Here is a 24,486-nt window from a genome sequence, read left to right on the forward strand (position 1 = left end):
CACACACACACACGAGGGATAACTACTTAAGATTCTTCTGTAATAATCTTTCTGTCTTTAAAAAGCTAGTGAAGTAGAATACAGATGTGACATTATAGTATAATTGTTGAATTATGTGTTCAATTTGGCTCTTACTGTATTTAGAGATCTTAATATCTTAAAATAATTTTGATTTGATTCTTCTAAGCCACTTTCCTCAAGCATATTCCACAGACTAATACTGGTCCAGGATGCTCAGCTCATTGGTGAGCATCAACTTAGTTTGAAAAACAATGCATATCATCACTCAGCCACCCATTCACAATCTTTCCTCAAGCCCAAAATGAGTCTAGAAGGCTTGCAAAGTTCTAGAAACTGAGATGGGAAAGGAACCCTGGCCATACTGACTGAGTTTTGGGTCCAAGATAAATGGTAGTCAGCTGGTGTCACCCTATTCCATGTCATTCCTAGCTGATGCTGGTAACACAAATATGATGTCTGCTACCACCAAGGGCTCCTCTAAAGCCAAAAAGAACACAGTCATCTGGCAAAGATTTGCAGATATTTACACACATTACCAGAGAGGTATAAATACCTACACAATAAGAAAGTTATTACTATTCATATTTGACACATAACCTTATGATTGTCAACTTTGAAAACTGATACAGGTTGAATATCCCTTATCCTAAAAGCTTGGTAAAACCGCAACTCAGGAAAAAACTTGCAACCAGAATTGTTGTGAAGTTTTACCAAAAAACTTGGTAAAATAGCAACTCAAAGAAAAAAAAAAAGCTTGGGACCAGAAGTGAGAGGAGTATTTGCATATACATACTTATACCTTTTGGAGATGAGACCCAAGTCTAAACACAAAATTCATTTATGTTTCACATATACCTTATCCTTACAGCCTCAGGATAATTTTATACAGTTTTTAATAATTGGCGTACACAAAAAGTTTTGACATTATTTTGACTGTGTCCCATTACATGAGGTCAAGTGTGGAATTTTCCACTTGTGGTCATGTCAGCGCTCAAAAAGTTTCACCTTTGAAGCATTTCGGATTTTGAATTTTCAGACTAGAGATGCTCAACACGTAGTATAATTGTCTTTCTGTTCCACATTAATCTCCTAATAATTTGGCCATTCTTAGTGCCTGAGAAAGAATTACAGATGTGTTCCCATACCTTGCAAATAATCCTTATGTCAGCCTGCCCCAAACAAATTCTGCCTGCTCATAATGAAATTGTTGGGTTTTGTCCCTCCCCCATTTGTGACTATGCTAAGAGAATGCTTGAGTCATTGTGAAGTGAAGACTCTCCAACTATTCCCACAGGGACTTCCACATAAACATAAAATTTATTATTTTATTTTACTTTTTTGAGGTGGAGTCTTTCTCTGTCTCCCAGACTGGAGTGCAGTGGCATGCTCTCGGCTCACTGCAGTCTCTGCCTCCCAGGTTCAAGCAATTCTACCTCAGCCTCCTGAGTGGCTGCGATTACAGGCACGTGTCACCACATCCAGCTAATTTTTGTATTTTTAGTAGAGATAGGGTTTCGCCACATTGGTCAGGCTGGTCTTGAAGTCCTGACCTCAGGGAACACCAAACTTAAAAGGGGAATATGTGTGTGGGTGTGATTAGTGAAGGCGATGAACTGTGTGTGTGTGATCACAGGAAGTGATGTGCTCCAGGCTGGGTGATCTGATTCCCTCCTGTTGCTTCTAGGGTTCAGCCTCTGTGACAGCCAACTTTTCTTGAGTGCTCACTGAGCTGTCTGTGTCATATCTCAGCTAATACTATGTATAGTCTCTCATCTAAACTAGGCATCTATGCGTAGTATCTCATCTAACCTTGTTTGAGGTAAGACTTGCTACCATCTCCATTTGGGGTTGAGAAAACTGAGGCTTAGATAGTTCAAATAAATTGCCCAAGTTCATATAACCAAGTGCAGAGATTCAAATCCAGGAATAAGTGATCCAAAAGCCACTAGTCTATGTTACATTGAACTATGTTGGTCTGTTTTCTTTTGTTTTTTTTTTTTTTTTTTTTGAGATGGAGTCTCGCTCTGTCGCCCAGGCTAGAGTGCAGTGGCCGGATCGGTCTGTTTTCTTATTGTTCCTCTCTACTCATAGTGGGAATGCTGAGAGGCAAAACCATGACTCATTATCTGTATCTCAGTATTTTCTGCAGTCCCTGATGCAAATTAGGCACAGAGTAAATATTTACTGAACTGAAGCTTAGTACTTTCAGATTACTGTTTTACTTTTCTAGATCCTGGCCACTTGAGGTAATTCATTTTGTAACTAGAAAGTCCCCATTTACTATTGCTCTAGTTTCAGTCAAGTGGCCAAATACCATGGCTTTCCTCCAAAATGTTACCTCAAACTGCTTCCGTCCCCTCACACTTCTCTCACTCTTTCTCAGTGAACGATGACGTATGTTTATTCTGCAAATCAAAGTTAGCAAGGTAAATAAAAATCCCCAGGGATATGTATCTGCCATATAGAGACATCATTATGGACATCCTTCTGAGAAGTTCTCCCTTCTGACCCTGACATGGAAGGGTGCACTTTTTAGCCTGGCAGATGATGGATTTTGTGCAACACGCACAAGGAGAAGCATATGTGCATTAAACCATCTCACCGGCATAATTTAGAGCAATGGTCAATGGCTGGTTCTACCTTCTAGCTCTTCTGGATTTCTGATTGGGTGTTTATTCTCATTTTTTTTTTTTTTTCCAAGCAAGTTGAGGAGGTCATGTAGTACGATAAGGAGAGTAATGGCATGTCACACTTTAGTCCAAAGGAGACTTTGATTCTGGAGTCCCTTTATAAACTCTTTCAGTTTCTTCTGAGTTGCCAATGAGAGTATTATGACAACTTCTTTGGTTTTTAAGAGGATTTTCATTCTCAAGGTAAAAATACATTGTTATCACCAAATTTTAAATTTTTTACTCTGAACTAAACCCGAACTATCAAATAGATACATCAATGTAAGCAACTTATGTCGTGTTCAATAAAGAATATTTATCCTGTTTTGAACCTGAGAGAATTTTATTGATAATGTTCTTATATTCCTGCAGTAATAGGGCTCCTGATAAGCATCAGCATTTTTCTTAAAAACCTGCACATTATTCTGGACTACCCAACACACAAACAGAAATACTAGCAGATGTTTCTCAAATGTGTTCTACATGTCAAGTTCTGTATCAAGCACTTTCAAGTACACTATATTGTTCAAGCCTCACAATATGCCTGCCAGGAAAACTTTCACTACTATTTTCTCCATTTTAAAGATGAAAAAACTAAGGCTTAGAGAGGCCAAGAGACCATTGTAAGTGCACATAGTTAATAAATGAGCAAGTGGGGATATAAACTCGAGTTGGCTGGATACCCAAATCCATGCAGTAATGAATCTGTCATATCTCCCACGTCTGGAAATGTGGATACAAACTGAGCTAACACAGAGCTGAGACAAGGCCCTGGCTCTGAGGTTAACTGTGACCTTGCCAGGTAGGATTTCTTTGTCCATTCTTTTATTTACCAGATATTTCCTGACAACCTATTAAATGAAGGACTCAAATTCTACACTTTGAATATACTGGTATTAGTACTTGTTCTGGCTCACCTCTGGGGAAAAAAAAGCATCTACTGAATTTAGTAGAATTTGAGCTTTTCAGAGAAAAGTTTGATGAGCTATTTTTTCAGATTGTGACAAAGAAATAGCCCTAATGTGCCCATCAGTGTTTATATATAATGAGTTAAAGCAGTAATAATTGTTTAAATAACAGGTTTTAAACTTTTTTCACAACTATATAATATTTCCTCAAAATCATGAATATGATTTTTATATGGCCTAATAAGTTAATTTTGAACAAGAAATTATACTTTTTCCCCTTAGGATTAACATCCAAAGGCAGTACAATATAGGGGAAAAATGGCTGACAGTCAACCTCTGTGTGATCCAGTATGTCTGTTTTGAGAATGGAGATTTTGGTAAAACATGCATTCTTGAGATAATTTGAAGACCAATGAGATAATCCTTGGCAAACCACAATAAGATTCTCCAGCGAAACCAATTCTATAACTATGAAACATTAATCTAGATAGAAAATAAATGTCAGGGTCAGAGTGATGCTTATGTCATCATAGCTCAGCAACTTAGATGAAATGCACATTGCCAGTAGACCCAATTGACTACTCTGATGTTAGTTTGCTAAATTAGATAATGGACATGTCACATCTCTTTTATAAACCCTATACCCAAACTTATGATTCATTCATATACATGTTTTAGTTTAAACTTAGGCAATGTACAAATAGAAGTGGTGAATTAATGTTCAACTTTAAAAACATTTTCTTAAATGCCAATGCTGATATCTTATTTGAGGTGAGGGCATAGGAGAGGTGAACAACAGACTTAAAATTTCTAGTTTTCTTTTTCATTCTTTCTTTTTAAATAAAAATACTGCAATCCCTACTTTTGATTGTTTTATAGCTCAATTGATAAGGTGTGTTCCTCTTTTTTGTTCAAGAAAATTTAAAAGCAACTAATTTAAATATGCAAAATTATCTTGAGTTGTTCATACGTGAACTTAAAAGCCGTGCAACACAGGAAAATTAAGTAATTATGCCTCCAAGTTATTTACTGCAATTAAGCTCATTTATCATATGCAAATTAGTGCAAACTGGTCTCATTAGTTACTAAATTACTCAATATGAGCTGAACAATGTAGCACTCCAGTTTGTAATGAAAAATCCCTGTAGAGGCAAGCAGTATCAATTAAGCTAATTTGCATATGCAAATATATTCACTAACTTTCTCTTTTTCTATATTTAGTTTTACATTTTCTTACCATTCTGGATCATAGAGACACTACAGGGTCACTCAACTTTCTCCCCTTCCTCTATCACAGCTAAAGGAATTAATTCAAAATGCTCCTATTATTTGAAATCATCTTATTTTACTTTAGCACTGATGTCCAGCAGGATACCACTTTAGCAAAAAGAGCCATCAGGAATAAGAAGATTTAACTTCCTAGACATGACCATTTTATGTATATTTACACATTTCAATAAAATAAGGGTGAAATTTTAACTCATCAATAAAGTAGAAAATAGACTTAAAGGTATCACTCTTTCACGGAAGTCTTTTGAAAACACTATCATCAAATGTAAAAGGCATGTTGACTTGGCTAGGCAGCATCTTAATAAATGATAATTTGTATCTCTGTGTTAGCTTTTGAGCTGTTTTAGGTATTTTCACTTTCCTTTGCCCAGATGTTTGAATTGTACCAGTCAATCTTTCATTTTCTTCTGGCCTATGAGATTAAAGAAGGTATCTATCAGCAGATTTGGCATTCTCTACCCCCCACACCCCCCAACATTGTTATAAAGAACTCCTTTTGCCTATAAATCCAGTATATTTTCCCCAGGAGAATCTTCTACTCAGTCTTCTACAGTTGGCTGGGTCTCAGAGACCACAGACACTGTAGCCAGAAATACTAAAACAGTAACAAATATATAAACAAGATACTATTTGTTTTGTTTTCTTTACTACATCAACCTGATTTTTTTTTTTTAAACTTCTGGAAGATAGAGAATCTATATGTTCTCATTTGCCTAACAACAACTGTGCAGGACCAAAAGACTATATGGACCAACTAATCATGATTCTAGGATATGCCCTTTACCAATCTTCAAAGTGTGATTAACAGAAGAAATGTAGAAATTTAAAAGTAAATCTTGACCTGACTTTCTTCTAAAGCTGATCCCTAACAGCCTCTGTAAAACACAGGTTCTTCTTTTATTTGAGGCATAATTCTACCCTGTATTCCACGGTTAAAGATGTTGAGGAAATGAAAAACCACATGTACGAAATCTGGCAGCTCACTGAGGCTGATAACATTATCCGTCTCATCCACACAAATCTTCGATTACTTTGACTAACAAACAGAAAATCACTATGTATGGGATCCCTTCTTCTCCATCATTTTTAGAAAATATATACCTTAACGAAACTGTTGTGCTAAGGTTATTACCACAGGCCACATTTGTGTCCTGGACACAAGGGTTATTTTACTATAAATGATCCTTGCAAAAACAATCATTCCCTCACTTACGTTGAGGACGACCAGGCAATCATGCAACCATCCTACCCAGCCTTTTCTGATCTACTCCCAGTCACAGAACCTCAGGGGTCATAATCTTAGAATGTTCTTGGAGGCTCTTACTCGGTCCCCTCTGAGAGTATGCTCATGGAATTCTCTTTCAGATTGGGGTTTGAATGTTCTAAAAGCAATATAAAAATTCCTTTATGGCCAGAAATAATGTGGGGTCAATGACATAGACACAAGAGGGCTTACCTAATATAGCCAAGCACAAAATTGAAACATGGATACTCTATTTCTACCATTACTTTAATTTAGGGCATTTCTTACAGAACATTCTTTTTATTCTCTCAATACTTAGTTTAAATAATAAATACATTTCTCTAGTAGTTATGTACAAACATGTTGGTACTTATTATACTTACCCAACTCACAAAACTTACTTTAATGATCCAAAATGAGTTATGAATAAAGACTATCTTTCAATTATTAGTACATGATAGTAATGACATGTATTTTACATAGTATCACACACACACACACACACACACAGTTCAATATAATATGCTGACAATGAATACAAACATAAACCTTAAAAATTTCCATGTACTAGGTTTAACTTGTTTAACACCTTGAGTAAAGCAGATTATTATGGAGTTTGCAAAAACAATATTGCAACTTTATACAACAATTATGTAAGCATTATTTACAAAATGAAAGAAACTTAAACCTTTCTGCTGAGGGTAAAAAATTATTAAAGCATTAAAACATTCCATTCATAAATCTGGCACCTAAGGGAAAGTCATTCCAGTAGTTAATTTTATGACTTATGAAGATAGTATTTGCTACCATTTTGTGTTTTGTTAACTTCAATAAGGTAAAATACAAATATCCTATCTGGTCCTTATATTGGAAAAGTAATAAATACCATGCATATTTTTTCATATTAAAGAAGTCGTGAAGCGGGAACAATATAATGCCCTAAGAGAACGCTGAAAGCAGGAACCATATTTGTACTTAATCACGAATACTTTCCAGGAAAGATCCCACATAATGATCTCCTCAAGTTTCTTGGATTTTTACTGAGCCTGCCACGAAATGCACAAATCCCAACCTTTACCCCTTGACTTCCCATTCTTTATCTAATTTATAAAAATCGGAGAATTTAGTGAACTAGAATGCGTTGATTCGGGCCCACTAGGGTTGGGATTCACAGCCCTGCCACTGCAAGGCTGACATCCCTTGAACCCTCAGCCCTCCTGGAGAAGATGCTGCTGTCCTACGATTCATGCCTGAAATAGCCATAGGTTTACTGAGACTATAATATTGGTCACAGTCAGCGGTGAGACTGCTTTGTGAATGGAGGCCCCAGAGTTTCACAATACACATCTGGGGCCTTGGCCCTACCTACATACACTGGTATTGAAAATTGGCTTTGTAATACATGATTTTACATTGATAAAATCACCATTACGTTTATTTTTTTCTCCCTGTCAGTGGAAAAGTAGTCAAATTTTAAGGGATCCCACCAAACTTTCTTTTCCCTACAAGAATATATGGCTAATTAGATATGCACAGTAGACACACATTTCATATACATTCAGATAATGGGCACACCAAAAATTAAGGCATCTATCTTACCCCTTACTCTCAAATCCTCCACAACAAGAGGCACGTAGTATGCACTTCAATGAAACATCACTAGGGCACAGGCAGCAGGAAAGCTTTGGTACCTGAAAGCTTTGGTAGTGAAGTCACAAGCATTTTCTGAACTCCACACTGGTATTTGGAACTGACATCTACTTTAGTTTCCAAATTCAATTAGTTACTGAAGCCTATTTACTCCAACTGTAAGTGTCTTAATTGTTTCCTCTTATTACCATTGTCTTTTAAAATGCTCTTATCATTTTTTGCAAAGTGTTATAACCCTAGTGTTACCATCCTGGGTTCAAATTCAACTCTGTTACCTAAACAGACATGTGAGCTTTAGTTACTTAAGTTTTTAGAATCTTAGTTTACTCAATTTCAAGATTCACATAATCATAGCACCTATTTCATAGGTCTATATCATGAGTACTCAATGATGATATAAGAAGAGTACTTAGCACAGTACCTGAAACTTAGTACACAGTAAAAATTCATTATATTTAAGCTGAAATCCATCCAGACTAGGTTTTTCTTTTTAGAAAATATGTTTTTCAGTATTTTATCTTCTCTTTGCATTTATACACATACACACACATTGGTATCTGCATTAGATATGAAAATTTTTAGATGTAATCAAAATAATAGCAGGAAAATGGTTACATAAATTATGATACATCCATAGTATGGAATAGCATTTAGCCATTAATAATAATGAAAACCAACCCTTTCTCAGCACAGCCATGACCACGAGATATTGATTTTTTAAAGGAGATTGCTAAAGAGCATATAATTGGCCAAGAGTTAGTTTTTCACCTCTTTTCCAATATGCACAAAATGCTTGATCCCATAAATCTCAGACATATAAACATACTCTCACTGCATGAAAAATACAAATTTCTCTTGATGATAACTTCTTATTTTGTACCCTTCCTTTACCATGAACACTCAGATTCTTCTCCTTTACCTCTTATCGCTCTTTAGGTCTGTCTTCTACACTTACTCACATGGCAACTGTTTCAATCCACAAAACCTATGACATCTCTTCAGGATTTGCCCTACTAAAGGATTTATCCTCAGCTACCTTGACATTATTAATATTCCTTCCTTTAACAAAATCAAATCCTGTGGCTTGCTTTTTCTTTCTGTCCATTCCTTTCTCATGTCTACTGGCCTCTTAAATGATGACATACCCCAGGGTGGGCTCTCCTAACCCTCTTTGCTCCACATCATTTCTATAGGTCTGTAACCCATTCTTAATGTGAACTATCATTCATCCATACACCAGTGATCAGTAATTCTAGATCTAGCCTGAGAATTGCTCTGCAGAAATAGGACCTAGGTTTCCAAGTGCCTACCTCATATCAACTTGGCTATTTAAGAGACCATCCCTCTAGATTTCTCTCAGGTAGTAGAATCAGACAGCTAGTAGCCAAGCCAGAAAACTTGTGGTGATAATTAAATCCTGTCATTCTCTAGCCTTTCACCTCTAATTATTGACCATGTGCTAATGATTCTATCTCAATTCCATAGCTGCCTCTTCATTCACACAGTACTATCTTGCAAAAGATCTTCATTTTCTTGAACTAACAATTTCCTAAACGGTCTCTTTATATCAGTGTCTTACAACTCAGACTTCCTAGACGTTGTATTTTGATAATAACTCCAGAAATAAACCAAACTGTTCTCCTGTCACTCCTGCATAAAAGCCCTCTCCATGGGCTCCTCATGGAGAATCAAGTCCACACCTCCTGGTATTATGGCTCCCATAGTCTCTCTTCCTTCATCTCTTATATGTCCCACTGCATATGGGAAGCAGCCATCATATCAAACATCTAAACAGTCCCCAAGTAAGATTTATCATTACTTGTTTATATGCTTTTGTGTTTGATGTACCCTTTGGTTAGAATATTCTTCCATTTTCTTTGCCTAATAAACTCCTATTCGTCCATCAACAACTTTGAAAAGTCCTCTTTGGTGCTTTATGGCCTTGTTCAGAGCCTTGTTCTTTTGTGGCCCCAAAGTACTTGACCTGTATGATGTTTCTCACTTTATGCAACCTCCTGGCTCCTCTTTCCCTGAATGGCTATAAGCTATTTAAAGACAGCAGCCATATACAGTGACTTCTGTATTCTTACAAAGTATTTGAAACTTGTGGGGGATGAAGGGGAGTGTTAAATGACTATAAACTGTCAGGTTGGAGATCATGCCTATACTTTGTTGACCACAGGTTTTTATCAACTATTTGCAAGTGAAGGAAGAGTAAGAAGGAGGAAAGGGAAGAGAGAATTCATTCCAGTCTTTATGGATCAGCCAGATTCTACCATGGACCCTTCTGAAACAAAATGTAGAAGCCATCTCATCCTTACTGAACATTACGATATTGTTGAACATGGTGCAGACATGGGCTTATAGGCTCAAAAGTTTCCCTGCTAGTTAGGCAAAACAACTAATATGATAGCTTAGGGGAGGCTCTTCTTGTTACTCTAGTTCCCAATCCCTTCTTGCCTATAATTCTAGCAGTTAATTTAGAATACTATGTAGTAGTTCTTCCACTCCATAACCATTAGTACTAAAATCAAATTATACCAAAAGTTCTAGTTCCTATGGCAATTGTAAGATGACATAGTGCAATCATGCTTAGATGCTTTTCTTGAAAGCATCTTTACCAAGTCATCTATATTCCTACTTAAAGTCTACAGCTTCAAACATATTCCAAGTGTGACCAGCCCTATTTAGGAGTTTTCTTGTACAGATATAATTTAAACATTCTAAATTTTCATCCATTTATCTTTTTTCTCATACTCTGAAGCCACACAGAAAATATCTAACCCCCCCCCTTTTTTTTTTTGGAAATGAGTCTTCAAATAGAGAGGGCATTGATGCCCCTTTTAAGTCATGTTTTCCAAATTAAACTTTCTTAGGCCTTTTGCCATGCTTCACGTAATATGATTTCTAGTTTACTCACCAGTCTGGTTATTCTACTCCAAATGGCATCCAGCTGTCTAGGTTGGTGCGATGACTGATGCAACCATAGTGTGGTGTCTGAATGTGGCCCACCCAAAATGGGAACGAGCTTGCAGCCCCATTCTAGATCCTATATCCTCTCAATGAAGAATAATGTTGATTTAGTGTTTGGGAGAGCCATTTTACATTATGTATTTATACTGAGTTTACATTTGATTCAAACTCCTAAGTTTGTGTTAGTCTTCAATTCTTGCAGTTACTGAGACACCTTACTCATAGTCCTGTGGAGTCATGATTTCCAGAAAGAATTTAGAAGATAATAATCTAGGACTAGTCTCTGAATAATTTTTCATTGACTAAGTCTTAGGTAACAATTTCTGACTGCTTCAGAATAGAAACAGGAATAGTCCTGAATCACATCAGAGTCTACTAATTTATATGTCATGGCCCACACAAAACCTATAATAGAGATTCTGAACAAAGTATGTGTAAGAAAAAAGGAAATAAAAATTTGAAGACCTAGAAAGAAATATGATCCTTTCTGTATCCTTGAAACTAATCCTAGGTTGCAACAAAGGTAATTCAAAATTTTGAGTACACAATAGAATAGCAACTCCCAAGGTGTATTTCAAGAAACATCAGTTCTATGAGATATTAACAGATATTAATGGATAAATGAGAAATAAGAGTAAACAAAAATATCAAGTAAGACTTCTTAGGGCTTTAAACTTGCAAATGCTCAAGGTGCTATCTCAGACCTGATGGAACATCAAAATTATCTCAGAAGACTGTTAAAAACCACCAATTCCTGGACTTTACCCTATAAACTCTGATTTAGTAGGTGTAGATCGAGGCCCAAGAATGCATCCTATAAACAAGTGTTGGGTGATTCTGAAACTGCCAGTAAAGGCACTGCTTTGGAGAACCACCAGGATTGACTATGAGCTTTTTTTTTTTTTTTTAAACACAGAATCACATAAGTTTCCTAATGCACATACTTGAAAGATAATATGCTAAATTTAATATTACTTTTGACAACCTAGAAAATGAAAGCACCATAAAGGCCCTATTTATAAACTCTGAATGAACAGCGATCTGGAGTATATTTTTATTTTACTCCAAAGTTTATCTCAGAAAAACATAGCTACCTTTTCCAAATACAGTAAGCGGCCTACATATCCCAAACTTGTCTGCTTCTCCAATTCTATGTCAAAAGGCGTATCTTTCACAGATTAAAAAAAGTGGCCATGGCAACATTTATCCTGGGAGCAGTACAAATGTGGCACAATTTTCTATGGTTGAAGGCAGAAGTGTTGAATCGATGGCAAAGTCTTAGTGAAAAAAAAAGTTTTGAGTAAGTGAGATGATGAGTTTGCAATGAATTTTCTCTAGGGCTAAGTAACTACAGTTTCATATTAGCGACCTTTAACAATTATTTATCATGAAGTTCATTGGCAAAATCAATTATTATTTGTCTCCTTTTACTAGTATTTTTAAATATACTATATTTTACCCTGAGAAAATTTCTAATTTGGGGAGGCAAACATTAAGATTGGAAGCACTCACAAATACGAACTCAAGCAAAGAACTGAAATTTGGCGACACAAAAAAAAAATCACGGTACTTTCACAACGAAACTTTGCTCTCCCAAAAACGATATATAGCTCCAAAGACGCACACATAGATCCACTTACAAATACGGCACGCACACAACCATTCTGGGAACAGCCAGTTACTACACATTGCGCATCAACTAAATAGTGCAATTCATCTAAATTATTTCAGCACAAATAATACTTGCCCTCCCTTTCTCATTAACATTCTCTCAAAGGATGGCTTTCTAAAAAGAAAAAAATAAACTCATAAGAATTTCGGAATTCCAAGATAAAATCACAACAGTCAAATATACAGCTGACATTTAAAAAAATTTTCTTTTTAAAAAAAAGACTAAACATATGGTTTTTTTCTTAGTAAAATATAAGCAAGTTTCTTTTTGTTTTAAAAGTACCTGCAAAATGTGACTTCCCAAATGTGCTTCAAATACTTCAATGGCTAGTGCACTGGGGCTTCTCCTTCGCTGTGCACCTATAACTTAAAAGAAAAAGAAAGAAAACAGAACAATTAAGTTGGAGCTCTGATTCCTACCTTCAGCTTAGTTTCTCTTGAATGGCATCATTGACTAGTATAACAATGAGATCTGAACCACCACCCAGTATTAATTTTAGTTCTGACTTGTCTAAGCATAAAATAGCCTAGGTTGAATTTTCAACCTAGAATATTGACTTTTAGAAACATCAAAAAAAATACATTCAGACTTTAAACATTTTCCTTTTGGATGGTTTTCCCTATACCGGAATAAAAACATGTCAATGTTCAGGTTCCTTTAAAATAAATTAGTATACTGTTTTTCTTAAAATTAAGGTATTGATTTTTTTTTAAGCATCTGCATACTGCCTTATCTCCCCTCCAACCCCACCCCAGAGAAAACTAAACTGCTTACATCTTCTAGGCTAGAAAAAAACAAACAGGAAACTTTTTATATTTTCTAATGCAAAAACTTCATCACAATTTAATCAGCACAACATATTGGATAAGACATTCTCATTCATGATCATTTGCAGTAGTGTTAAGCATCCTGAGATGGCTGGATTTCACATTCACTGCATATTCATGTGTAACTATTCCTATAGGACTGACAAGAAGCCCAGGTAGATCCTTGGCCAGCATGTGCCTCACCAGGACAGTGACAGTTTCTTATCTGGAGTTCCCGAACACTCCTGTTTTCTCACTAAGACTCAATCCTCTTCCAGGCAAGCTTCACACGCTTTGCCTGCAGATGCCTACCACACAAGGAGTCCTCATAATCCTTAACAAAAGGGGGTTTAATGCATAATAACTGCGGGATTCAGAATTGAGTGTCATCTGTTTATGTTTTTTTTTTTTTTTTAACGTGGGGTGCCAATTTGTTTTAAACCTGTTCTTCTGCCTATTCTTTCTTTCTTTCTTTCTTTTTAATTTAATGGAGTATAATTGAGCAATGAACTATTCACAGATCAAGCAGCCCCCAGAATCACAGCAGATTCAGGGAGACTCCAGGGATGCGTTGTGGTCAGAACAAATTTATAGACAAAAGGGGAAGTAACATACAGAAATCAGAAGTGAGGACATCATAAAAAATCCATTCTCTTTACACTGATTTATGAAAGAAAAGATTCAGATGCTTTCTATATTTCTAACAAGTAAATTCCCCATATCTTCCTGCTTTTCTTGAAAATTTTATTACAAACCTCTGCTCTCTCAAGCCCAGATACTACTAATTGAAAATAAAATCAAAATCCCTGCTTTCTTACTTCCAGAAACACTTTCAGCTAGTTGACAAGAAAATTCCAGTGAAATACTGCTGGGATAATTCTGTTGCATTTCAGTTACTAAGTTGGTCAGTTGGCTCCATAGCTTAGTAGGGATTATAATATAAATGCACTTGTGATTATTGTGCTATGCAAAGTAGGGAGTTCACCCCTGCAAATGTGAGTTTGTGTCTGCAATGTCTGCAAGGCACTGTGAAAATGCGTGTGTGTTAAGTATCATTATTACTGACAAGAGAAAAATAACAGACGCATTTTTTTCAATGGGAAAATTTATAAAATATAATTGAAGAGTGATTATTATCAAAAGAATATTCCAGCTGGAAGGGATCTTAGAGATCTCTACTCCAGCCTCCTCATTTGCTTCAGAAGCAAAACACACAACTAAAAATCTTAAAACAGAAAAATCAGTTTACTATGCTGAGATTAATCTTTATTATAAATATAGACATAGGGTTTTTACAATTTTAATATTCAGATATACTTAAGACAGTACTACTGTGTGTATGTGGGTGTGCACATTTCTGATTAATTTCCTATTCTAACATGCACATTACTCCCTTCAAAACTCCTTTGGCATTTTTGATAATGCAGCTGTCTTGCTGAATACTGTTTTCAGTTTCTAGAGTGTTAATTGCACATTATGGTAGCTTGGTGTGAATGATCCCACATGAATAAAATCTGCAGCCTTTTTTTTTTTTTTAGATTATGGGGGTGGGTGGCTTTTGGGAGGGAGAAGCGGGGGAGTTGAAAAACTTCTCAAGTGTCCACTCTGTTTTTGAGGCAGTAATTAGGATTCAGAAAGCTCCTTATTAATAGCTCATAATTGCGGGGGGGCACTTCAGGGCCTCCAATTACAAAGTTCAAAATAAATCACTGCACCTTACCAAAAAAAAAAAAAAGGCCTAATTTTAGATAGCAGAAATCATTCTACAAAGAACTGGATTACGAGGGGGCCAAGGGAATAACAGCCACCAGATTATAGGAACCCTAAAACATCACAGAAAAGTTCACTTACTTAGGAGGCCCAAGATGAAAGCTCCAGTAACAACATAAAGCTGCTCAAATGCCTTCTGAAAGCATAGAGGCTGTTGTCTTCTGTGGGGCTGTGTGGGGGTTTATTCAAGTCTGGCTATTGATGGCCTTTCTTTTCCTGCCGTTTCTCCACTAGGGTTCAGGCTGTGCTCTGAGGAAATGTCTTCATCCATGAGTTCTATCTGTATAGTTATTCTTTGTTCTCCAAACCCCCTAGAAATCTGAGTGTGCACCCCCATACACGCTAGCATAATATACAAGTATCTTGCAAGTAGTTTCATGCTATTCTATTCAATGGCATTTTTATGTCACTGGAACTTCTCTTGATTTATATGTTTTGCACTTACGCAGGTGATGTGGGCTGTAATGACAGTTCCTAATTTTACAACCAACATAAATATGTTAAACAGGAGCCCATTATGCCCCTGGTAGGAGCCCAGCTTTAACTTGAGCATTAATGCTAACTGAATAGATGTTAAATATGTACTTTTTATCTTGCACTTATCCTATCACATTTGGCATTTTGAGAACTGAGACAATAATCTGATAACTCAAGAATACTGCAAACACAGGTACTTTGTTTCTCCGTGTTAATCTCATTATGTTTATAGAGTATCACTAATGATCTAAAAAAAACTAAAGGAGCATTTCCTCAATGGGATCTGTCATCCTCAAAACAGTAATACATTGTTTATGAAGCTCTCTCAGACTTCTGTATTTTGGAAATTGACAGTGACTAAAACCATCTGGTAGCCCAGACATACTGTACACTTATTATTGCGGAATGGATCACTGTTTCAACTGATCTACTGACATATTTCATTTATGTGTTTGTTCAACTAAAAGACTATTTTCTGAAATTTAAAGAACACTAAAAAAATTAACCTATACACACACACACACACCACACACACACACACACACACACACGGGCTAAATAAATGGAATGTGCAACCACTTGTCTGTGAAGATTATGTTACCAGCTCACTGAGAGTGAGACAGAGGAGCTACAGGAGTTGAACAGCGTATACAAACTAGTATAAAACAGAAAGCCCAAGCCATAGGAATTCAACTTAAAATTCAATTCAACATGGGCTAAATGCCTACTTGATGTTGAAAATTTCTAGCTAGTATAAGGTAACTAGTGTTACAAAACCTAATAAATAGTCCAAAACATTTTTAATGACATTTAAAACAAAACTAGGTCTGGTATATAATTATCAACACACACCACAACTCTACTATTTCATGTTTTACAAGGGTTAAAAATAAAACACCTAGAGTTTTAAGAGACTTTAAATGGAAGAGAAATATATGGAGAAGGGTTTATTCATTTTTCAAAAAATCAACTAGGAAAATTCTGATTGTCTCAGAAATCCAAAATGATCTGATGAATCACTAAGACTGTGCATTTGGCCTTTCTCTCATTAAAAAGGAGAAGATACACAGGGGAACCACAGTCTAAAACACGTATCTGAAAAATTAGTTTTGCCCCTCCACAATGTCAGCAGAAGAGTTCTAATCTGGATCCTTCAGCATAACCTCACACGGTGGTCTTTGAGAATTAATTCAGTGCAGTAAAAGGCAACCCTTCTTTGGGGAATACACCAGGCCCCCCTAGTCATATTCCTAACTGGTGCTCCTCACCTCAGGGGAGGTACTCACGTGAGGAGGGCTGAGGATTAGCGCTCAGTGGGAGTTTGACCTATTCAGCCGAAAGGTCAGCTTGCCATGGAAGAACCCATTACAAAACAGAAGCAGGACAGCTCGGTGGACACACATAATGAAAGGGGAAAAGTCACGAGCCCGACTTGCCTTGTGCCCTGCCCTTTCCCTTCATAACCCCAGCTCCTCGCCAGCAGGGTTCACAATGGGAAGGTGGACCACAGGCAGAGAGCCACAGAGGGGCTTGCTATTGGAGGGATCCCTTGACGAAGGTATTCTGAAGTGAAGAGCAGTGTGACACTGCGAGGCAGAGTTTCCAATGGATTGTTTTATTAGGCCAAGGCAGCCACTGGTGGATAGGAAAGATCGTTTCAGAGGTATCTTGTTTGGAGAACAAGATAATGTTTCTTATCCTCCCCCATAAGGTGGAGGGCAGTAAGGCATCCACCTTACTGCGTTAGTCTTAAAGTTCGGCAGGTAGTATCTCAGGAACGCCTGGCAAAAAGGCAGGCTTCATGCCCAGTTACTCCTGAGAGCTACCCTCTGAATCCTTCATCTAAGGGGCAAGGATCTGTTCCCACACTGAGCCTGGGGGAAGGGAGCACTAAAGGGCATGCTTAATGGAATCCCTGGACATTGACTCCCTGGGCTTTGGCTGAGCAAAGTCAGGAGCTAAGAAAGAATGGAATATAGAATGCTTAATAAGTCTTTCCATGGCTATAAAGAAAAGGAAAGGGATTTCCCTTGAAGAATCTCAATTAGCCTTCCTCACTGTAGGGCCAGAGAAGCCAGGGAGGGTTTTCCCAGGAGCCCCAGAAGTTCAGGAGGTATGTATGAATGTGTGTATCTGTTTCCCTATCAAAATTAAAATTTCTCAGTTTGCATGTAATATAAGCTAAGTCTTTATTCTGAAACTGGCTCTCACCACTCTGCCTTCTGTGAGGTCCATGTTCACAAATTGTATTCTTTCAATACAAAACTCCTCAGTGTTTGTGCATGCCTTAGACACGGGTAGATTCTCAGGTTTGGAGAAGAAACTGAAATAACACTGGGTACCAGCTAAACTCATATAGCAATATGACAACTGAAATTCTGTTGTTGAAAGCATTGTATATGAAGTTTTCATGCAATATCATTTCATGCAATATCTATCTATACATATATGATGCTCTGTTATTTGTTTTCATATATATGAAAACATATATATGAAATATATATATGAAAACAAAGAATAACAGTGCTTTTTCAGTGTACTTTCATCAAGATTAGTGTCTACTATTAAAATATAGGATAAATGATGACTGTAGAAGAGAAATAGGGACACGCATTGTTAATTGGGCACATGATTAATCACATATTTGATAAATAAATACTAGAAAAAAAACCTCATGTATTCAGGAGTAGTACACTTTGGGTTTATTTTTAAATTCCTATTTAGGGGATTTTTAAAAACAAAAAATCTATTCTGCATAATTCCTTAGACCTACTAACATGTTAGACCACCAATTTAGACAAAAAAGAATACTTAATCCAATGCAATTGAAACTTTAAGAAGTCTTATGATGATCCAAAATTTTTTGATGTAATACATATTTAAATATCTTCCACCATTTAAGTATGGGTTGACTGCATTAGGTAAAATAATTAGGGACCACGTGACTGTGTAAGTTTTAATACTTATAAATGAACTGCTTTTGGGAAAAAAAAACCATGTCTGCTTTTCTTAAAGAAGTATATTTATATTGCTTCAACTATTAAAGAACTAAGGGGAAAACATACAATGTCTAATTGATCTGTTTAGTCAAGGGAGTGTTTACTATGCACTTCTCATCTTCTTGAGAATTAAATAGTATTCATATGATTTTTGAATATGTTTATCATTTTCTACACTAAAATGGCATAGTCCTCTAAATATGAAATAGCAACTAAATATCACTGTAGTAAGTCTTGAAAATGTTTTTGTATATTTGGTCAGCAAAAATTACAGGGACCTCTTAGTACAAAGTTTCCATTTTAAAGGTTCACTTTGCCCACCCACCTTTCTTTTCCATTGAGGGAAATGAGAATTCCTAGGCAGATATTTCTCCTTCTGTAGCTAGAAAAGGGGTAAACGGCCTTTCTCCAACAATCTGGTAGTTACTATAGGAACTACTGTATGTCCCTCACATGGTCTACATATGGGGTGATTAACATTCTTCAAGAGAGAACCCCACTTCCCCTTGACAATGAGATCCTTAAGGCAGTGGGTTAAGCTGCTGTTTGGAGTGACAGCACTTGAGGGAATGAGGTCAACATCTGACAGTCAACGTCTCGGAGGACAGAACCTCAGGAAAATGCAGGCATGATCCACAGCCTGGGCTGAAGCGTGGGGAGTGGGGTACATGAGGGAAATCTTCAAGAGATGCAAGGGGTCCTGAGGAGTGGACTGGCCTAAAAGAAGAGGACATCCCTGATGTACCTGAGACTCCAAACGTGCTCTTTCTAATTTAAAAAAAATGGTAGTTATTACACAACCATTCCAATTTTACTTGCTTAATTATTCCAGAAGAACAATGACTATAAAAGAGAGAGTACTTTTTTTTGTTTTTTTGGACTTTAGTCCTTAACAACTTAAAAAACATCCAAGGCTTTCCTAAGTATTTATTGGGTTCAACCACTTGATGTCACAGGGATTGATTTTGGATGTAAAGCTTAAAGTTAACTATTTAATTCCCTTTACACAGTGAAAGAAATGAGAATTTCCTCTTTTTCTGTACAAAATAAATAAAAGGTAAAAAATTAGATCATCCCCAAAAGTAATTCCTATCTTTAGATTCCCAGCAGAGATATGGAGTATGCTGGGGTGTATCCACCACCTCCCTCCTGCTCCCACCACCCAATTTGGGGAAGTTTGGGGAGTGAGACAGTTATAACGTGACTTCAGAATAAAGAATATAGAATAGGAGGACCTTTGAGGGCTAGCGAGTCTTGATTTTTAATCTAACATGAACAGACCAAGAAGACAGAAACTAATTTCTTCTGGTGTCAAGGCTATGGTGGCAAATAGGTACTGAGCCTCAGGCTGAGGCAGGCACTTTGTGGGGACTCCGGATGTGAAGCTGACAAAGATCCAGTCCACTGGGTGAGGCAGACCTGTGTGTGAGAGGAGGCCAGTGGGCCACGCAGAGAGGGCAGCACAGATCCCTGTCCAGGCTCCAAGTCCGAACACATTCCTGATGTAAGAAGGTGCCCTGCTTTCTGAGTACAATCTGCAGGTTCTAGCTTTGAACTGCTTCTGTTGTTGTTTAAATTCTTCTTCTTCCAGTGAACACTTTCCTCTACAAAACACCTACTGTACATATGTCAGGCAGAGATACCATGTGTCTCTCATGAATTAAGCCCACGGTTCACAGAAAGACACCGTGAGCTCTGTGATAACGGCTCTCAAAGGGAGGGACAAAGAGAACATATCAAATTTGGGATGTGAATACAGCACTAACTTCGCAAAGTTTAATACTTGACTTTTCATTGGTAGAAATTATCTTCCCTACAAATACACTTAATTTTTTTTTTTTGAGCAGTTAAATTTTTAATGAGGGTTACATTTGGTACACTCCCTCGAGGGAGGAAAGGATGATTACACTTTCATTTTGCAAACTGTCTTAAAAGCCTTTCCAATGAGTGCCGCTTTACTGCTGTTACCTCCTCTGACCTCAGCAGCAAGCAAACAGTTATGGCATGATTCCACCCAGTAGGAAGGGGGTGGAGATTACCACTGAAATTGTGCAGTGTCAGTTGCACTTGCTGGTAAAAGGAAGACGTCCACATCTGGTATCTCGATTTTTTAGTTTTCAGTCAGATCCCAAAGCTTCGTGTTATGACATTTGTAACATCTGCTACAAATACTGAGGTAAGTCAGGCACAACCTTATTACTTCCAGTCTAATGCTCCATTCACCCTCTACTCCTTCGTAGGCCACTGATACAACAGGGAGCTAACGTTGATTCTGCAGGAAACAGTTTGTGTTTCTGTGGGAGAAAGAACACAAGGTCTCTTGCCTTCTCCCTCTTCTCTCTCCTGTTCCTCCATTCATATATTCAGTCATCCTCTCTCTCTCTCTTTCTCTCTCTCTCACTGTCTCTCTTTAGCTTTTGGGCCGCATCAATGCTTGGCATCATGCTCAGTAACTTGTTTCCTGCCAAAAGAAGAGTCAACATAAAGAGTTCTGTGAAGCAGTGGGGTATTGGCCCAAGGGACACAAGACTCTGCTTATAACAGCACCTGCTATTGAAAAGTCACTCCGATCAATTTCCAAAGCTCAACAGTCTCAAGCTATGGAATTACATTTATTCATCCAAAATGTAGTGAGGCCTTATAATACGGAAGGTATTAACCCCATTGATCAAAGTGCTAGGGATATAAGCCAGGCTCCTATTTCCACTTCTAGATACATTGGCAGAAGAAAGCTAAAAGTATCCATGGGAACTATTTGTTGAGCCTCTATCTGTGCTGGACACTGTGTCAGGGAATATAAAAATGAAAAGGCACCTCCTAACCCTCTAGATGATCAGAGTCTAGTGGGACACTGACATATAAGCAAATGAACAATATTCAATAAAAGTACAACTCTCAACTCAGGATGGAGGTAGGGAAAGGTGGAGTCAGGGAAGGCCTCAGAGTAAGGTACTGCCAGAACAGAAGTATGGAGTGAAATTACATGAACAGTGCACTATCATGGCCAGGACCCTGGGATCTACTGATGAGACACGAAGGCAAGGGCAAAAGCATGTTAACATAGCTACACATGCATGTTACAGGTGCATCATCCTGCCCACGCCAACTTGCTTTCTCTTAAGCTGCAACAATGATGGACTGTCATATTCTTAGAAACTTGAGGGACTGGGACCCCACTCCACAGTGCCTTCTTGGGGCTCAATACTGCGTAACAGTCGCATAATTACAACTGGTAAACCAATGTTCATTCGGCACTGTCCAAAAACCTCAACTTTACAATTCTCTCTCCCCCTCCACCTGAACACCACTGCTTAGATGAAAACCCTGACATGTACACCTGTATCACAGCATCTGGCTTGGCACCGTGCTGGGCAACCGAGTCACCAGCCAGCGTGTTCTGAAGGGCACTTCTGTGATTCAAGTCACTTACTGTAGAATATCTGATACATTTCCAGGACGTGCTTGTTCTCTCTGCTGGGAGAAGGACCTCAATGGGAGGGGTCACATGATGGGGAGACAACTGTGCACACAGGAAAGGATTGGGGTTCTGGAGTCAGGCAGACCAATTTTTAAATCCTCCATTTTTCTCTAATTAGCTGGGTGGTCTTAGACAAATTAGGTTCCACAGACCTCAATTTCTCATTCTGTCAAAAGGGTTAATGCCTCTTACAGCAGTTGTGAGAACATGTGACATGCTCCACCCTGATTTAATTTGCTCTCCTGCAGCTTATTTGCATAGTGTTGTCTCTCCCACTAGCATGTTACCTTTCCAAGCCAGAGGACTCATTTTGTGCTTTGCCGAAACCCAGCATTTAGAATTGGGCCCAGAACGCAGAAGGCACACAATAAATACTTGTGAATGAGCGAACACTCTAGAGCACAGTACCCAGCCCACAGGGGCGCTCGGCACATGTCAGCTCTCTCCTCTTTGTTGTGAAAAGCAGAGGCTGGGTCAAAGATGACTTTTCTCAACAACTATCTTTATCCCAATTTTAACAGGAATATTAGAAATTTTTTCCCCTGTATGTTGTCACTAGCTCCTGCCTTTCCTACAGTGCGCTATCAAATCTATAGTGTCACCACAAACCCTGCGAGCCAACTGCAATCAGGGCCTCAAACCAGTGCAAACATTTCACACACACTTGGGCAAAGAGCCAGCAATTCACTGAGTGTCAGCAACTGCCCACTGAATTTTCTGTTGAAGGATTCACTCATGCCCTATTCCAGCAGTAATTGGCATTCGTTTTAAGATGCTGAATGCCTCAGACATAACTTGATGAGATAAATGTACATAGCCACCACCACTGCAAACTGAAATCAGCTCTTACAACCCCGCCATCTTCCCTCTAATTTCACATAAACAAAAGCCCACACAATTTTCAATGGTAACTACGCAGGAGCTAGGTCTTACTTATGTTAGCTGATCAAGGTCTGCATCACCCTTGCTGCCTGACTGTTGGATACCTACAGAGGCTATGCTTCAGGGAAAGTTAGAAAATAAGTAAGAAAGATGAGCACAATTTGGAGGGTGCAGATTAGTAAACAGGCTTATAAGACTGTCAGACCTAGAACCAAGAACATATCTAAGCAGTATTCTCATACTTATCACTACCATACAATGAATTAAGAAAAAAACACTTAACTTGAAGACCTGTTATTTAGACTCAAGGCTGAGTTCAAGCTTTTCTCTATTAGAGGTTCTTAATATGTTTCCTTCTTTGAATAACAGGGCTGTTTAAACAAACCCTCTTCATAAGATAATATTCAAACATAAAATTTTGCATATGCAATTACAAAAATTCCAGAGAGCTTCTGAAACACAGCCATAGACCCCAAGTCAAGAACTCTTGCTTTAGACAAGAGCTAAGCACCCACAGATGCCCTGTGTCATCAGTGGGACTGAACAACTGATTCACTGAGTGAATGAGTAAGTAATCAAATGAATACTCAAATGAATGAATGCAAGGAGATCCAGTCAAGAAAGAATGCACAACTAAGTCAGATACTTGTATTCTGTGAGGAGACTGTGGGACTGAAAGCAGCAGCCAGTTAGTTGGTTTATTCACAAAAACTGCCTTGTGGAATTATATACTGCTCCTCCCCTTCTAAATGCAGACAGAGGGAGGAAAGGAAAAAGAGATAATGAAGGTTTGCAAATGAAGTGGGTACAACTGTGCAATCAATCAACATTTTCTGAAAAAGAATCTGCATCACTTGCCAAAAATTTGAACTGAATAACTGAACTAGAATTCTGATGAGAACGGACTTTGCCACTAGCCAGTCATTTTTATTTGTTTTCCAGCTGTCTTGCTTCTCTTTTCCAGGAAGCCAACGGTCTCTTCAGTGTGGCAAGTTCAGGCAATAGGAACTTATTTAACCATGGTTCAATGTATACTCTGTATTTCCTATTTTAATAAAACTTTACTGAGTGCTTACTCAGTGCCAGGCACTGTTAGTTGAAAAGGATATAATTCAACCATTCATCTAAAGATCCATTGAGGGCCTACTAAGTGCTAGGCCATGGACCACCAAAGAGTGAACAAAGGAGACAGACAAATGGGCCTGGCATTCTAGTGGGGAGCCAGACGACAACAATAACAGCAACAACACATGCACATCTCCATCTAAGCAGCAGTATGAAGGAACAGTTTTAAAAGGGGAAGGGAAAAGAAGGGACAGAGATTTCTGTATTCCATGGAAGATCAAGGAAAGCCTCTCCAAGGACATAATAGGAATAGAGGGACATGATGTCCAGGTGAAGGGAAGAGAAAATATAAAGGCCCTGAGATGAGAAAAACTCAGGTTCACGAAATGACAGGGAACCAGTACCCTCAAGGAACTTAGAGACTCAGGAGAGAGAAATACAAACTGTAAAAAAGTAATGGTTGGCTGGGTGCAGTGGCTCACGCCTGGAATCTCAGCACTTTGAGAGGCCGAGGCAGGCAGATCATGAGGTCAAGGGGTCGAGACCATCCTGGCCAACATGGTGAAACCCCATCTACAAAAAT

The 24,486-nt window shown here is 37.9% G+C and overlaps 1 protein-coding gene across 1 annotated transcript in view; it reads right to left on the reverse strand.

Moving 5' to 3' along the window:
* The window catches only part of NPAS3 (neuronal PAS domain protein 3), a gene marked incomplete at its 5' end in the record, with an annotated part of 876,143 nt that overhangs the window by 425,591 nt on the left and 426,066 nt on the right, over positions 1-24,486 (reverse strand). The window contains one exon of the mRNA XM_011999525.1: positions 12,709-12,791. Within this exon, the coding sequence (XP_011854915.1) occupies positions 12,709-12,791 (83 nt within the window). The remainder of the gene's footprint in view (positions 1-12,708; positions 12,792-24,486) is intronic.

The sequence above is a fragment of the Mandrillus leucophaeus genome, unplaced genomic scaffold (genome assembly GCF_000951045.1).
Source record: "Mandrillus leucophaeus isolate KB7577 unplaced genomic scaffold, Mleu.le_1.0 Scaffold596, whole genome shotgun sequence".
Classification (NCBI taxonomy): domain Eukaryota; kingdom Metazoa; phylum Chordata; class Mammalia; order Primates; family Cercopithecidae; genus Mandrillus; species Mandrillus leucophaeus.